General features: G+C 45.1%; 1 protein-coding gene and 1 long non-coding RNA gene across 5 annotated transcripts in view; one reads left to right on the forward strand and one right to left on the reverse strand.

The window, feature by feature from the left end:
- Positions 1-6,132, reverse strand: part of ADAMTS9 (ADAM metallopeptidase with thrombospondin type 1 motif 9) — a 170,737-nt gene extending 164,605 nt beyond the window's left edge. For both annotated transcript variants that reach the window (XM_059940130.1, XM_059940129.1), the window contains exons 1-2: positions 5,613-6,132; positions 4,628-5,028 (exon numbers count right to left, since the gene is read on the reverse strand). In XM_059940130.1, the coding sequence (XP_059796113.1) occupies positions 4,628-5,028; positions 5,613-5,727 (516 nt within the window). In that variant the 5' untranslated portion in view covers positions 5,728-6,132. The remainder of the gene's footprint in view (positions 1-4,627; positions 5,029-5,612) is intronic.
- The window catches only part of LOC132375132 (uncharacterized), a 274,330-nt gene continuing 259,777 nt past the window's right edge, over positions 2,981-17,533 (forward strand). For all 3 annotated transcript variants that reach the window (XR_009505926.1, XR_009505925.1, XR_009505927.1), the window contains exon 1: positions 2,981-3,402. This is a non-coding gene — a long non-coding RNA (uncharacterized LOC132375132). The remainder of the gene's footprint in view (positions 3,403-17,533) is intronic.

Consider the following 17,533-nt stretch of genomic DNA (forward strand, 5'->3'; position numbering starts at 1 on the left):
GTGACACTGGCACACGAGTCTCTTACCACCCTTTCCCTTGGCCATAGGGAGTGACATGGGATAAGACTTTGCAGTCAGGCTGCCAGGGATTCCAATCCCAGCACTGCCACTTACCCACCCACCTTGGGCAAGTTCCTTAACTGCTCTGAGCTTCAGCTTCCTTGTTTATCAATTAAGGACAAAAATACTTACTGTCACTTATTGTGCAGATTAATAAGATAATGCGTGTGAAGTGCTTAGCAAAGCGATAACCTTGTAAGGGCTTAGAACATGAGTGGCTTTTGGTGTTGGCAGGGTTAACCTCTAACCACCAGGATACAATTTGCGTTTGCCAATCACTCTAAGCACCTTGAAAGAGGTAACTCTTTCTCCTCCCCTTCCCACGTACCAACAAGTTTTGCAAATGATAAATGGTGATTCAAAGTTGAACCACCCAAACAAAACATTACAAGAACACTAAAAAGTTCCCCATGCCATGCCGGTGGGCAGTGTTTCAAGGGAAATATCAAGCTCTTCTCTCTTTCTCCATTGTTCCTTTTCCCTCAGTGGCGGGAAAAAGGCAGAGGCCTTGGACTTTCCCCTGGACACAGGGAAATGAATGTCCTTGAACGTCAGCAGCAGCACGAGCGTCATCCAGGAGTTAGTTAGATACTCAAATAATCGCACTCCACCCCAAATCTGATCTACTGAATCAAAGTATCTGGGGGTAGGGCCCAGGAATTGAAATTTTAGAATTCTTAGGCATGATAAAGTTTTCAAGCACTTGGCTAAGACACTGGGGTTCCCAAACCCAGCTAAGTGTCAAAATTGCCTAGGAAGTTGAAAAAAAAAATTAGATTTGGGGCGCTACCCTATATCTGCAGATTTGGAATTTCCAGTGGTGAGGACTAACATCTGTATTTTTTTAAAAAGCTCTCCATGTGGCTCATGAACCACTGACTTAAAGAGAAGACAGCTCTAGTGTAGTCTGGTGTCAAAATAAGAGACAGAGTAACTGGTGTCCAGAGAAGAAGTGATTTAACAAGTTTATTTTCACCCAGGCACCTCTCTCCATTTTCAACATACAACTCCGGTGTTCTCTGAGCACAGAGCAGGAAGCTGACTACAACATGGGAAAGCTACTAGAGACAGGCTATAAATACTGAGAAAGAATCTGGGAGCCCATCTGGTGAAGATCTGGCACCTTTGATTATTGAAAGGGGAAACTGAGGCCCAGAGGGAGGAACTGGCTTATCCCCTTTAGTGATACAGAAGCAGCTGAATAGTACCCATGGTGAATCTAGAACTCAGGTACCCTGACTCTAGTCCAGTGCTTTAAAAACAAACAAACAAAAACTTTGAAATTCTCTTTAAGAACAAAGATTCATTCTCTGGCCCATGGTTAAGAGTACGGGTCAGAAGGATTGGGTGGGAACCCCAACTCTGCCACTTACTAGCTGTGAAACCTCCAGCAAGGCCCCAACTCTCAAAGCCTCAGTGTCCTCATAGGCAAAATGGGTTGTTTCAAGGATTGGGCTGTTGTAAGGATTTAGATGAAATAATGCATACATAAAATACTTATTGTAGTACAAGACACATAGTAAGACTTCAATAAATGGTATCTATATGAAGTCAAATTAATTTTGGGGCTGATTCACAAAACAATTGCTTGACTGAAGAGTAATCCTTTCTTGGGTAAGGTGACCATTTATCCAAACACAGGTACTAAGTGCTTATAATATACAAGGCTCCAATACGGGAGAGAAATGAATTGATGCTGACCTTACTGCCAAGGAAAAGGGGATAGAACACGTGTTCCAAGAACCATACGACAAGGGACAGCATACTAAACATCAAAGAGAGATGGAGGTAAGAGACTATGAAAGTGGAGACTGAGAGATGACAGCAGTCTGAAGGACGACAAAGAGGTTTCCTGGGGAACAAGATACCTTAGTTACACTTTGAAAGAAGGGTATGATTTGAGCATGTGAAGCAGAGTGAGATCACCAAGTAAATCCAAAGGCCCAAAGGCTATGAGGTAGAACTAGGACGGGAGGGAAATGCAGAGAAATGCGTGAGAGCAGGTTGCCTGAAATGCAGGATTTGTGAAGGAAAGCTTAACAGATGAGACTGGACATGTGGATGTGCAAGGGGTGAGGAGGTACACTGTCAATGGTCTGAAGTGCCAGATGGAGGAGTTTATAGTCATTCACTAGGCAGTGGGGCGGTCTGTGAAGTAAATGAACAGGGTAGCCCACACGATCTTGTGCCTTGTCATCATTAATCTGTTAGTAGTGTGTGGCAGGGATTAAAAAAAAAAGACCAGAGAAGAAGCCAGATGGAAATATTTCTTAGACATCAGTCCTAATGACAGAGGAAGAGAGAGGGAAAGAGCTCTACAGTCATAGTAGGGATGCTCAGAACAGGTGAGAAACGCATCTGAGAGGGAATTAGGGGAACTAATAACTGACCGGTGGGGTGACGGGAGGGGGGAAGGTTGGCATGTCTCACTCTGAAGAGTGAAAGATTTCCAGGAAGGTTTCCTGCGTGGGCCACGAGGAACATCAGGATACTATTAGTACTGAAACGGTAAGGGGACATCTTGGGAGGAAAGATAAATTCCAGGAGGAAGACAAAAGGGCAAGGGTTGTGGAGCTAGATTCGTCCCTGAAGACAGAAACAGCCAGCTCGCATATTTTTCATATGTATGCCAGACCTTGCCCCCCCCCCCAAAAAAGGGCCAGATTGCAAATTAAACGCAATATAAATGGACTCCTCAAGGTCTATACAGTCAGTCCTTCTGAAGTCCCGGCCCTCAGTTCCCTGAGAGAGTTACTACTCCGAAGTTAACACGTGCGAGTTACCACCTAAAATTGCCAATAGCAATTAAGGTTCTGCGCAGTAAAACATACCGCTGCTGGGGCCACTCAGCGGGGTGTGGAGGCGGGGAGGGAGGAGGAGTAAAGGCTGTTTACAAACTTGACGTACACACGTAGCCCTATCCGTAAGGTTCCGGAATTGTGGGTTACAACCTTGGGATCTGGGGACACTCTGATGCTCTGGGTTCCGGCACCTGACTTGTGCCCACCCAAACCCCAACCTTGCTAAGAACAGAAAGATTCCAGGCGTCTTGGGGCAGCGGTGACTCACCGCAGCACCCCCTCCCCTTCGCCTAACTGCCGTCTCCGCCCACCCCCAAACCATCTCAACAACGCACGGCGGCTCTGGGAGCTTTGCTGGGGGCTAAAGGCGTTCATCTTCGTCCTCGCATCCCAAAAGGCTAAGCCTCCCCCCTCCGAGTCTTCAAGCTTGCCTCGCTCCCCACCCGACCCCTCGGTTGAGCAGCGGAGATAGATGAGACATCCAGATGCGGGACTCGAGCCACTCATAGCAGCGCGTGGAAGGGGCAGCCAAGAGCCCCGGGTAAGTATCCAAGCTCCCACTTCGAAAAGGTAACGATGGGGAGTTAATGGGTGCTCTGGGGAAAAGTAATACTATCACGGGGGCGCAGGGCGCAGAGCGCCGAGCGCCGAGCGCCCGTGCGCTGGGAGAGTCTGACCTGCGATAGTTTCTGCGTCATAGCGCGAGGCACAAACGCACGTCGCTTGGGAAAGTCCTAGAACAGCTCTTGCTCGGGTCAGAACCTTACAGCGGGTCCTCAAACATCAAGAGGGGAGAGGGCGGATACCGCGTGGGCCGACTGGAGAGCAAGTGGGGCGGGGGGGGGCGTAACTAAGCAGGGGGTAGGGGTACCAACTTGGATTCCCTGCTAAGTGCGTATTTTGCAGTGCAGAGAGGTGGCCGCCCCGCCCTCTCGCCTTCCCTCTCTAGGGAAACGCGCGCCGCAGGCTCTTTTCCGATTCTTTGGCACCCCATGGGTGGTGGAAACCCCAGAAGAACTGAAACCTCCTCCGGGCAGCCTCTCCAAGCTCTCTCCCAGTACTTCTGCTTCTTGGGGCCACCCCACCAGCAGGGTGCAGAGTCGCACTGCGCCGCACCCCCATTCCCAGTTTCCTCCCTAATGCAAAGCGTCCAGGGAAGGCTCCGCCCCATTCCCCGCCCCCTGAGCCCTCGGCCCACCCTTCCGTTCCTGGGACAGGACCTGTTCCCTGTCAATCCAGTTCAGCCTCAGGGTTCCTGGCGCGTGAAAAAAGGCCCTGAGAGAACGTGGGGACTCCAGATTACTCAGCGCCCTCCAAGACACACGGAAGGAACTCCCCGTACCCGTGCCTGGGGATTCTCAGCCCACACCCCCGACTCAAGATTCGCCAATAAGGAGTCGGGTTCTCCCTGCGCTCAGCTGCTCCGCTCCTGGGCGGCCGAGTTTGCAGCAAGGAAGGACAACTCTCTCCGAGTTTGGAAACCGACTTCCCAGCCACCTACCGGTGTGGGTCAACACTCAACTGAGTCGAATTCGGACCCTGGAAAGCTCCGAAACATCCAGAACTCCCCGGGGTCGGATGCGTGCACTCCTCTCGCGCACTCACCGGTGTAGCCACCCAAAGCGTAGGACGCAAACAAGTTTGTAGCTGATACTTAACGCCAGAGCAGAGACGGCGCAGTGAGGGTCTTAGGCGAGAGAGCAATTAAGTCTCCTAGAAGCGGGTGAGGAGGCGAGAGGGCAGGGGAGGGGTGCGCGTCCACTTACCATTCCTGAGCAGAGGCTGATGACGGCCGTGTGCTCGGACTTGGTATTGACATGGCCTTTGTAGAAACAGTGCTTGAGTTCCGCTTCCTCCTCAGAATAAAACTTCGTCTGGTTCACCCCGGGTGCCCCGAGGAGGGTGACAGTGAACATTGGAGCGATAAATCCGGCATGGGCGGTGAGATTAAATAGAAATTGCTGGCCGAAGGCGGAGAGGCGGTAATGCGCTTGGGTGTAGGTAGCGGAGGAAGAGGAGGAGGCGACGGCAGGCCAGGGGTCAGGGGCAGAGTTAAGGCTCCGTCGCCTTCTTTTGAAGTGTACGTTCGTGGGAAAGGGTTCTCCGAGAGCGTTCACTCGGATGGGAGACGCGATTTCGTATTCGCTCAGTGTCTCTAATAGTTTCACTGCAGAGAGAATCAGAGGCACATGAACCAATAATTCAATTTTCCGCAAGTTTTAATTAAAAAATGAAGTGGGCGGTTTCGTCCTGAGTTATTTTCCAGCTTCCCCCTCCTCCCCCCCATTTGAGTCAATCCCTTCACCTTCAGTCACTGGACATATGTTTGCTGAACACCTACTATGTGCCAGGAACAGTGTTAGGCGCTGTCGGAGCCAGACAATGAATAAGTCAAAACACATAACATGATTACAGATCCTGACAAATACCCTGAATAAAATAAAACACGCCACGATGTGGTGCCCCCAGTTACTAAGTAACTGTAGTTTGGGCCTGGGGTGGGGAAGGAAAAAGATCCGGCTAAAAGAAGGGGGAGACGACAAAGTTCGTTCCACAGTGTGTCTCTCTCTCTAGAAATAGGCTGGGAATGACCTAAAGAAGGGAGAGGCTGCAAAGCGGGAAACAATTCTTTCTAGGAAAAGGAGAAGAGAGAGAGAGAGAGGCCTCCGCTGCGGGGTGCCCGCTGTCGGACACGGAGGCTGGGGAGCTGGCGACAGGGGCGGAGGGGTCCCGGTGGCCGAGCCTTGTTACCTTGCCTCGGGTGCAGCCTGTCCCTGCGCACGGCCGCCGCGGCGTCTGGGCTCCCCGTCTCGGCCAGGTCCCGCACTAGGAGCGTTAGCAGTGTGGCCCAGGATACAAACTGCATGGTGCTCCCCACCCCTCCCCCGCCGCCCCCACTCCCCCCTCCCTCCTGCCCTCCTTGGCGGCTGCGGCGGCGACGCTAGGCAGCGGCCGCGAAGAGCGCTCGGAGCCCGGCGCCCGCCGCCAACTTTTGACTTTAGGAGTCGCTGAGGTCTCGCGGCGAGGGTCCCGTCTGCGCTCGGCTGAGCAACGCTGCCGCCTGCCGAGAGCTGAGCCGCTCGGGCCGCAGGAGGAGCCGGAGGAGGAGGAGGAGGAGGAGGAGGACTGGGGCTCGGCTGCCCGGCCGCATAATGTCCAGGGAGCGGGCAGGAGAAGGCGCGGAACGTGCGCTCCGAGGCGCGCCGGGCGCCCTGTGCTGGCGGGGATAGCGGAGCGGCTTCTTGAATGGGGGGCTGGGGGGCGGAGGCGGGGGGGGGGCCGCGGGTCCTCCGCTGCTCAAGTACCCAGGTCCCCGCCTCTAGGAGGAGAGGGGAGGAGAAAGCGGCGGGAGCGGGGACCGCCTCCTCCCAGATCGAGTCCGTTCCTCGGCCGCCCGTGCGGGACTCGTGCTCCCAGAGGCGCCGGGAGCGCTGGGGCAGCCCATTGCGGTCCCGCCACCACACCGGGATGGGCTTTCCTGAGACTCCCTGCCCTGGGGACAGAGAGCGGAGAAAGTTCTCTCCCTTTCCTGGCGCTCCCAGTCTGTCTCTCTCCCGTCTCCTCTCTTTCCCCCTGCCGAATCTCTCTCCCTCGCCCTGTGTCTCTGTGCCGCTCTGTCTCTGTCTCCCCCTTTCCCCCCTTGTGGTCTCTTCCCCCACTCCCTCTCTAGTTTCCGCATCTCCCCCTTTCTTTTTCTTTTTCTTTTTCTCTGCTGTCCCCATCCCTCCCTCTTCTCTTTCCCCCTTTATGAATTTCTGTCCCTGACTACCCCCTTCTTTTGCTTTCTTACAAGTGAAAGTGGCCCAGCGCAGGAGCGCCTTCCCTTCCTACAGTTTCTCACTAGGGACGAGATTTGGCATCGGAGCTCCGCTCTCGGTTTAATCGCCTCAAGTCAAGAGGTTTAGAGTTGGGGTTCTTATTTTGCAGTTCGCGGTGTGTTTCAAATCCATGGTCTCCTTAAAGTTTCTCAAAGCTTTAAAGCTGTGCTTTTCCCAACCTCCGTCCCCATCGCGAGAAGGTCCATAGCTTTCTGTACATCTCGGGCCCAAAAAAGGTTAAGAACCGCTCTGGGCAGCGAGAGGAGGCGGGGACTTAGGCGCCCCCGAGTGCCTCCGGGTTTAGAGATATGGGCATGGGGCAGGGGGCGGGAGGAGTGCGAGGGGACTGTCGTGGACTCGAGGGGAAGCACCAGTGCCTGGAGGGATTTCTCAATCACTTCCGCTTGCTTTTTGCCAGAGAGATGCTTGGAGCAGCTCAAAGCTGACACTTCAAGCTGTAACTACCTCTGCCTTGGGATGCATATTTGGAAGTCAGAAGAATTCATGCCAGAGAGGGAGGATGTGGGGATGTGGTTGCGGGGGGGGGGGGTCGGGGGGGGGGAGGCAAGAGAGAGGGAGAGAGGTGTTTAACCCCTGATGTTTCAAACAGTTTCTGTAAAAATGAGGATTTGCCCAAAAGTCCCAGAATGAGAGTTTTCTGTTGCTTGGTAGGCTGGCACTCAAGGTTGAAAATACCAAAGATTGCCAACACCGGGGACCAAATAGCAATATTCTACATATGTCCACTACTCTGGAAACATTAATGCATATATTTCTCCTGGAGGAGGGAAAAATGACTTGGCAAGACTGAAATTTCCTAAAGAAGTTGTTAACCCAGATAGACCAATGTTGCCATTATCTGTCTGACTGGGATTTAGGATGGGTACACAACGTAAAGATGGCAAAACAGAAATACCTGTCAAGTGCACAATCAGATTTTTAAAGGGTAACATTTAAAGCTTTTTCTTAAACCTTCAAAGTAATTGACTAAAAGACATTTCTGCTAATACACAATCTTTCTTTCCATTATGTAATTAAAAATTCCTCACAGTGTCTGAGGTTTGCTGAGAGTTTAGCAAGGGACAGAAAAATATCAAGAAATCAAACTATTAGGTGATTCCTATGGAAAATATTCTAGGACAACCACTATAAAATTACTCAAAAATGTAGCACGTGTTCAGTATTTCCCATTAAACAATTTTCCTCTTTTTCAATTTAAATCCCTCCTGCTAGAGAATCTAACAGTATAGAAATTATATGTAAGGGTAGAAGTTTCCTTTGTGTACTCTTTCTCCCTAGTTTTCTTTCTAGGACTTGGCATTAAAGGATGAACTTTGTTTATGGTTCTTTAAAATGCTCCTAATACAACCAATCACTTCCACAGCTAATAGGGATGAAAAATACAAAGTATCTCTTGCAACCTTCTGAGGTGACCAAGAGCCTGGATTTCTAAGTTTCTCATCCTCAGTGAGTCTGTTCATCCTTTCTTAAGTGTTATTTGCTTACCTCTGAATTTATATCTATAAACAAGTCTCAAAAAAAATCTTAGTAAGATGTTTGAAATTGTAAGAAATTAATAGGTAGATTGAGCTAACTAAATAATTCAGGTCAAAATCTGAATAATAACAATGATAATAATCAACTTTGAGTACATACCATGTGCTACACCTTGTGCATTTAATACAGCATTTAATTCTTACAGCAGCCCTATGAGGCAGGCAGTATTAGTAATTTCATTTTACAGTTAAGGATATTAAGGTTTAAAGAGGTAAAATAATTTGATAAGGGTCCCCCAACTAGTGAGAGACAAACTCTGTTTGTCTCGAACTCTGTTTGAGATTCAAACTCTGTTTCAGCAGTTTAGTCCAAGTTCATAATTATCATATATAATGAATAAATGAGAAATGTTGCTAGGTTTTGGGGGGTTGGTTTGGGTGAGGGTGGCTAAAATCATCAAGAGAATTGTCTCAACTGTCTTTGCTATGTATGATTTGTTTTTGGCTCTCTTACTCCTTTCTCTAAGGTTGAGTATTTCATGATAATCCTCTTAATCTATTTCATTCATATTTCACGATGTTTCCCTCAGCATCTAGTACAGGGCTGGCACATAGTAGGAGCTCAAGAAATGTTTATTGAATGAATGAATAAATATAAACCTTCTATTTTGTTTCAATTGTGCTAAAATGACTTCTTTATCATATTTATAATATGTAATTATTGTATTAATGTATATAAATATATGTGATATATAAATAAATAATACAAATTAATAAGTGATAAATAAATTTATACTTGATATCCTTTTAAGGAATATTTGCCACCAAATTTTAGGCTGGAAACTGACTGGAATAACTGTTTAGGAAAGAATCACAGCTACATGACTTTTTAGATTTTTGGTACTTGCGTTAAAATTGTGTACAAATTAAAATGTATGTGTATTGAGCCTCAAAACAACCAATAAAATGTAAATTATGAAAAAAAATATATGTACATGCAGTTTGGAAGTTGGTTCTACAAATAAGAATGTAAAATTACCTGAGTGCAGGAGGGGAGATTGGATTCTGTAATAGCTGGCCCCTCACAGAAGTTTGCTCTGAAGGAAGAACAGCTTACTGAGATCACCTGGAGTTAATGGAAAGACAGATGTTAGCCCATTTTCTTCTCCCAGGCTTTACTGGAATTGAATGTTATTGTATGTTAAATGGGAAGCTTCTTTGGCTGCTGCTTCATGAAAACTGAATCCCAGAGGAGTGATGATGGAGATTAGTCACTAGGGAGAGATAGTCTGGTCAACAGAAATGCGAAAGATGACATCACAAATGACTTTGCAGAACACCAGTGAAAAGAACAGGAAGGAGATTTGAAGCAACTTTCCACAGAAAGGGAAAACCCACACCCAAATGATAGGGAGACACCAGGAGGCAGAATTAAAATGAATTGCTTCCCGAGTGGTCAGCAGTAAGTGGCTTCAGGAATAGGTAAGTCCGTGATACTGGGTAGCATAGGATTCAGGTAAATGAAGCACCAAGCTGGTGATGATCAAACTCTGCAGCCCTGAGTAACACCCTCTTTGATCCAGTTTCATGTTTGCAGAGTGGAGGTGGGGAGAAACTGTGTCATCTTAAACTTGCCACAGGGGAAATGATCTTAGTGTATTTTTTAAAGCCTTCCAAATACTGACTTCAAGCGTAGCATAACATAGAGAAAGTAGTTTATATCCTTTATAATAATAACATGAGATTCTTTGCATTCAGTTCCTACTTTGTGCTCATTATTTACTCCTCATAGCAGTCCTGCTGTCTGGGTTCTACTCTCTCCATTTTACATATGATGAAAATTAGACTCAGCAAAGTTAAGTGACCTACCCAACATTACAGAGCTAGAATGTGCTGAGCTGGGATTTGACCAGGAATCAGTTTACCTGCAAAGCTTGCCATCTCTGTGAATTAGAGCAGCCTAGTGACAGAAAGACGGTCACCTAATTGTTCTTGATCGTTCAGCCTTTATACCTGGCCTGATGAGTATGATCTGTCAGAACATCCTTTCTTTAATTTGAATGCTAAACCTAAAGTTCTAAATAACTCCTCTTGAGCCTGTGTGGAATATCATAGTCTGGTCTTTATGATGGCTCTAGACAGCTCATGACTAGCTTATGGCAATTCTACAAAGGTGTTTACATACCACGTGCTCCTTTCCTACTTATCATTCCAGAAGACCATATTTTAGCTATTGCCCAGGCTTTGGAGCCCCAAATGAATCCCACTAATAATCAGTTGAAACACGTAGGGCCCCAGATCCTTATTCTGCCCCCTCTAGTATCCGTGGAATGCGACCTTCAGACCTGGGTTCAACATCATAACTACAAATGATTCAGAAGTGCTCAGATTCAAACCACTCTTCAACTGAAGCCAAGTCAGAAAGCAATACAACGTGTGCAAATACAATTTCTCCATTTTCCAAAAGTCCACATTCAACAGACAGTTGTTACAGATGTGCTAGCATGGAATCTGACGATGCTCAGAGTACTGTGGGATGCACCAGGATGCCGCATGCCCCCTGAGCCCTGAACTTCTCCTGTCCTGGTTTGTTTCATCCCTTTTGTCTTGCTGTTGTTTGGTGTTCTCTGTTAGACTTTAAACAACACGAGGGCAAGGAGCAAATCTATTGCCTTCCCCACTGTATCCCCTTGGTGCTACCTAATAGGCACTCTATATCTTAAATGAATGAGTTTACAATTGCTACAAAATTGTTTCTAGTTTTCAGAGCCAGTGTTTTGTTTAATTTGTAAAAGTCATTCTCTCTCTCTCTCTCACACACACACACACACCCCTGCAGGAATGATGGAGATAATCTCTTTCTCATGGGGAGGAAAGTCCTGCTTTAATTAGAATCTTCTGGAGTAGAAATTTCCAGAGTTAGGCTTTCCCCAATGCCTACATCAGGATTGTGAGCATGGAAAGTAAGAGACCAGTAGTGTGGGCACTTTCCATATTCTGAAAAGAGGGTAATAATCACAGTTGCCTGCCTCAAAGGGATGCTGTGAAAATGAATGGACCGAGGTGTTGGCTTAGTGGCTGGCATATAGGAAGTGATTTCTAAACCTCCAAATCAGCAGCCTCACCTGCTGACTAACCCACCTACTAGTTAGGAAGAGCAGTTCCTGATTCAGTCTTACAGAGAAGAGCACTGGCACCTAGCGCTCCTTCCTCAGTTAACCTCCTACTTCCACCACTGATTTATGGGCCTTTCTTCTTCTGGGAAAGGAAGTACGCCATGTGCGTGCTTGTATTTCATTGACTATGTATTTTTTCACATTCATCCTTGTTGTTAGCCCCCCTGTCTTTTTAAAACTTGTTTTCATTTTTAAACAGCTTTACTCTTTCTCATATTCTGCTTAAATTAGCAGTTCCTGTAAGTGAGATTTAGCATTTTTTCAAACGTTGGGCTTTTTTTTCCTGGCAGAATATATATATATATATATATATATATTTTTTTTTTTTTTTTGGCTGCGCTGGGTCTTCATTGTTGCGGTGCGCGGGCCTCTCATTGTGGTGGCTTCTCTTGTTGCAGAGCACGGGCTCTAGGCGCACAGGCTTCAGTAGTTGTGGCACGCAGGCTTCAGTAGTTGTGGCTCGCGGGCTCTAGAGTGCAGGCTCAGTAGTTGTGGCGCACAGGCTTAGCTGCTCCGTGGCATGTGGGATCCTGCCAGACCAGGGATCGAACCTGGGTCCCCTGCATTGGCAGGCGGATTCTTAACCACTGTGCCACCAGGGAAGTCCCTCTGGCAGAATATTTTAAATAGCCAAAACATTAGCCAAAACATGATTTTCCCACAGAACATTTAAAAAAAATGTTTTTGTATGGTAAACAACATTTACATATGCAAAAATGTAATTTCCTCTGCCAGATGATGCATAATAGGCTGTCTACCATAAAGGTATTTATTACAGTAATGGTTTACCTTTGGGATTGCTTCCTACTTCTAGGCACAATTGATAAGACAGTATTCAATCCTTCTGACAACCCAATGAAATAGGAATGCCGTGAGCTCCACTTTTGAGAGGAAGAAATAAAGACACAGAAAGGATAAGTAACTGGCCCAAGGTTACACAGCTAGTGAGTAGCTAAGTGGGCCTTCAAAGGTAGGCTTTCTGATTTCAAGGCGTATTGTTAAACCATAATATCATATTGACTCTCATGTGTATTTATGCTTTTTTAAGCTTAATATAGGATAAACTGTGATGGTCTGGAACAGTCTCAAAGAGTAGAAATCTATACATTAGAAAAAATTCAGATATCAGGTCAACTGGGGGAAGAGGCCTATAGGGGGTCTGGTTTAGGGAGTTAGTCACAAATGGTGGGGCTTCTGGATATCAGTCCAACTGGGGTTGAGGAAGAGAATTCCTTTCCAATGCCCAGACCACTCATTGACCTAACTGTGTAAGACTGGCCCTTGGGAACACTGCTCTTCTTCAGTGGTCTCATGGCAACAACCATCCTTATACACTGTCAAGGCCCTCAGTTCAGCCCAGTATCTTTGTGTTGTTCAGGCTGTACTGTGGCCCTTGCTATTACAACAGCATATGGCCAAGAGGCCTGCCTTAGAGTTATAAAGTAGTGCAGGATTTGAATTCCCCGTGAGCTTATGTGGAAGCCCGCTACAAAGATGGTCTTCAACGAACTTTTCAAAATACCTCAGCTACTGTGACTACCAAGGACAACGGAGAGGGGCTAGGGGCAGGGAGAAATACCTTCATTTTCCAAATTAATGTGCAAAAACATGCATTGCATGCACCAGCTTGATGCAGTAATGAGATTATGCGACATCAAATCAGTGCCAGTTGGAAATGGTATATTCACCATGCACCATCTTTGTATTAATTGGTACCAATAACACAAAATAGGTTGCTTCCTGAAATGTAAGCCTAGTAATTAGCGCCTTGTCAAGTCCCTATCAGAAGTTGGCAAAAAAAAAAATTGTTTGTTTTTTTTTTCCCCCCACTTAAAAACAGGTCTGACAGTACATATCGCTGGCATTCATGGCAAGCATAACTGGAATAAAGTTCAGCTACTGTTGGGCTCTGTGCTAGAGGTACAGTTACAAAAAGCAAGACGTTGGAGGTATAATTTTCTTCTGGGCACTCTCACCATGGTGGCGGTGGTGCCTGAATTCCGATTACAGTCAGCAACACAAGTTCACCCACATACATTTTTTATACTTCTTACAGCTGATTATTCAGTTCATTAATTCTGACCACCAATCTGGACCTCATGGAACTTATATTTGCTCTAAGGTACCTTTTCCGACAGAACGGAAGTCACAGTAGAGAAATGACTCCCTGAGCGGTGACTTTGGTCCTCGTGTCCAGGAGGGCCAAAGGTCCTAAAAATTGAAAACAGACACAATTCAAGACCCTGTCCTCCCCACTTCACTAAGCAGGTGGAAAGGGAAGGGAACCATCAAGAGACAGTAAATGCAATGAAATATTAGGCAATTATTTAAGAGTCAGGAAGAGGGGCTTCCCTGGTGGCGCAGTGGTTAGGAGTCCGCCTGCCAATGCAGGGGACACGGGTTCGTGCCCCGGGCCGGGAAGATCCCACATACCGCGCAGCGGCTGGGCCCGTGAGCCACAATTACTGAGCCTGCGCGTCTGGAGCCTGTGCTCCGCAACGGGAGAGGCCGCGACAGTGAGAGGCCCGCGCACCGCGATGAAGAGTGGCCCCCGCTTGCCACAACTGGAGAAAGCCCTCGCACAGAAACTAAGACCCAACACAGCCAAAAATAAATAAATAAATTTATTAAAAATATATATATAAAAAAAAAAAAAAAAAAAAAAGAGTCAGGAAGAGCAGTATGTTTTAGCATATAAACATGTCCACGGTGTATTATTAAGTAAGTGAGTCACAGTGTGGTTTATGTAATTGGTTCCTTTAGTAGTAAAAACAAAATAAAGCAGCAAAACCTCAGCCTGTGCCAGAAAAGGATCTGCATAGGAAAAAAAAAAAAGTCTAGAAAGATGGATATACATCATCATATTATAACCATATGACTGTGATCTCTGAAACTGGGAATTATGGAGATCTTTTACATTTTTTACATTTCTATGATACCCATTCCCATATTGTTTACTTATGTTTACAACAAGAATATATTATTTTCTTAATGAGACCAGTAGTTGTTTTATTTTAATAAAGAGACAGTATATAAAGAAAATATGATGTTGTCACCACCCTTAGGGAAAAGTTTTCTTATAAATTATGCATAATATTAGCCTTTTCTGTAACATTCAATATGTGTTTCACTATTTGAAAATAACCTTATATACATTGTGTATATGTGGACAGATGCTAAGAAGAGATTTATGATAGCTAAGTCAGGCTTTTGAGTGAAGTTCGAGGGGAGCTTGTGATTTAGACAGAAATAGAAGCATTTGATATACGGTAACTGGATTTAAAACGCGGTTAGAGAATAATAACTGAGTAGCAGGGAAAAGTAGAAGCTTACCCAACCCCTGACTATATAAACAAGGAAGACATTTGTTTATTTATTCAATAAATATTTATTGAACACCTACTATGCACCATGAAGTTTGCAGATAGCAGAAGAGCTCACAGTCTGGGGGGGAAGGGAAACACAAAATAAGTAAATAGGTGAACAAGTATATAATTAAACACTGTTCTAAGTATTGTGGAGGAGATTAAAAGGGAGATAGTTGAGATTAGGTGGACAGAGAAAGCCTCTTTGAGAAGTGCTAGATAAATGGAAGCCTAGATAGTAAGAAGGAACCAGCCCCTTAAACAACGAGCAGAAGAATATTCCCGGCAGAGAGACCAGCAGGACAATGTGTGAGACAGGAAAGAAGTGGGAGGGTTTCAGAACCCAGAGGAGCCCTGTGGTTGGAGTTCTGTGAATGAAGGGGAGGGGATGGAGAGTGGGGCTGCAGGCCAGTGAGCCAGGAGCCCGGTGATATGGGGCCTTCCAGGTGAGGAGTTTGTATTTTACTCTGAATGTAAAGGCAAGCCACAGAAAATTCTTAGGCAAGGAGACAGCAAGACACTCCTTTCATTTTGAAAAACTCCCTCTGGCTGCTGTGTGAACGATGGGATCAAGGAGGCTATTGTGTTGTTCAAACGAGGATGACAGTGGCTTTAACTAGGGTAGTGGGAGTGGAGGTGGCAGGATTTAGATATGGAGAAAGTCTATTTTAAAGACAGAATCAATAGGACATGGTGAAGGATGTTATCATGGGGATGAGAAGTGGGGGCATCAAGAATGAGTCCCAAAATGATTATGCAGACATTGCTGTCTTTTATATATACAAATAACCACATAGAGAATATAAAAGAATAAAAACCCACATACAATAGCAACAATATCACTGGGGATAGAAGTAACAAGGAACATACAATGCCTGTAGGAACACTATTTTAAAACACTAATGAGGACTTCAGAGATGTGAGTAGATGGGAAAATACCATATTCTTAGGATGATGGAATGTCACCAAGGTGCCCATTCTCCCTAAGACAGTTTATAAAATGATTGGAAACACAATATCAATACCAACATTTTGTTTCTGTTATTTTTCTTTTGTTTGATTGAGACAAAATTGAACAAAAGTTTATTTGGGAAGATAAACAAAAAACAGCTTGGAAAGCTTTGAAAATGAAGAGCAATGTGGAGAATCTAGTATTAATACCAGATATTAAAATATAATGGAAAGCCTCAGTAAATAAATAGGGTGATACTGGACTGCGAATGAACAGAAAACCCAGTGGAAGAGACTAGAAAATCCAGAAACAGATCTGACTGGGACAGTTTAGTTTCTGATAGAGATGGCTTCTGAAACTGATTGGGAAAACTTGGACCAGTCACTATGCAGTGCTAGAATAACTTGGTAGCCATGTGGTTTAAAATTAATTTTCAACAATAAAAAAAAAGTTTAAAGTTGATGTTGAAGATGTGGAGAAAAGGGAACCCTTGTACACTGTTGGTAGGAATGTAAATTGATGCAGCCACTGTGGAAAACAGTATGGAGGTTTCTCAAAAATTAAAAATAGAACTACCATATGACCCAGGAAATCCACTCCTGGGTATATATCCCCAAAACCCCCACTAATTCAAAAAGATACATGCAGCTCAATGTTTATAGCTGCTTTATTTACAATTACTAAGATATGGAAACAAGCTAAGTGTCCATCAACAGATGAATGGGTAAAGAAGATGTGATATATTTATACATATATATGTACAATGGAACACTACTCGGCCATAAAAAAGAACAAAAATTTGCAGCAACGTGGATGAACTTGGAGGGCATTATGCTACATGGAATAAGTCAGACAGAGAAAGACAAATACCGTATGATATCACTTATATGTAGAATCTAAAAAATACAACAAACTAGTGAATTACCAATGGTGGGAGGGGCAATGTCAGGGTGGGAGAGTGGGAGGAACAAACTATTGGGTGTAAGATAGACTACAAGGATGTATTGTACAACATGGGGAATATAGCCAATATTTTGTAATAACTATAAATGGAGTATAACCTTTAAAAATTGGATAAAAAATTTTTTTGAAAGTTAAATCTGTACCTCATACTTTAAATTACATGCTTGATCCATATCAAATGAATCAAAAATTGACTGTAAAAATTAAACCAAAATAGGCTTAGAAAGAAACAGGAGTGAATAATTCCTTTTTATCTGTGGCATAAGGAAGACCTCCTAATGCTGACTCGAAATGCACAAGCCACACAGGAAAAAAAACCTGAAATATTTAACTTCATTATGAAACAAATAAAAACAAGTTCTACTTGACAAGAAACATCATAATCCAAATCAAAAGTCAGATGACAAACTAAGAAAATTTTCTGCTCATAACACAGAGAGAGCTCTTTCCTCAATCCAAAAGAAAACTCTGCAAAAGGTATCGATTGACAGCTCACAACAAAGGAAATACAAATGGTGCAAGCATACTCAGTTTTATCATAATAAAAAAATTCAAATTAAAACTATACCAAGGGCTTCCCTGGTGGCGCAGTGGTTGAGAATCTGCCTGCCAATGCAGGGGACACGGGTTCGAGCCCTGGTCTGGGAAGATCCCACATGCCATGGAGCAACTAGGCCCGTGAGCCACAACTACTGAGCCTGTGCGTCTGGAGCCTGTGCTCCGCAACAAGAGAGGCTGCGATAGTGAGAGGCCCGCGCACCGCAATGAAGAGTGGCCCCCGCTTGCCACAACTAGAGAAAGCCCTCACACAGAAACAAAGACCCAACAAGCCAAAAATAAATAAATAAATAAATAAATAAAAAAAAGAATCTGTTACAAAGTGAGGAAGGCAATCCTCATAA

Source organism: Balaenoptera ricei, chromosome 11 (assembly GCF_028023285.1).
Source record: "Balaenoptera ricei isolate mBalRic1 chromosome 11, mBalRic1.hap2, whole genome shotgun sequence".
Taxonomy (NCBI): Eukaryota; Metazoa; Chordata; class Mammalia; order Artiodactyla; family Balaenopteridae; genus Balaenoptera; species Balaenoptera ricei.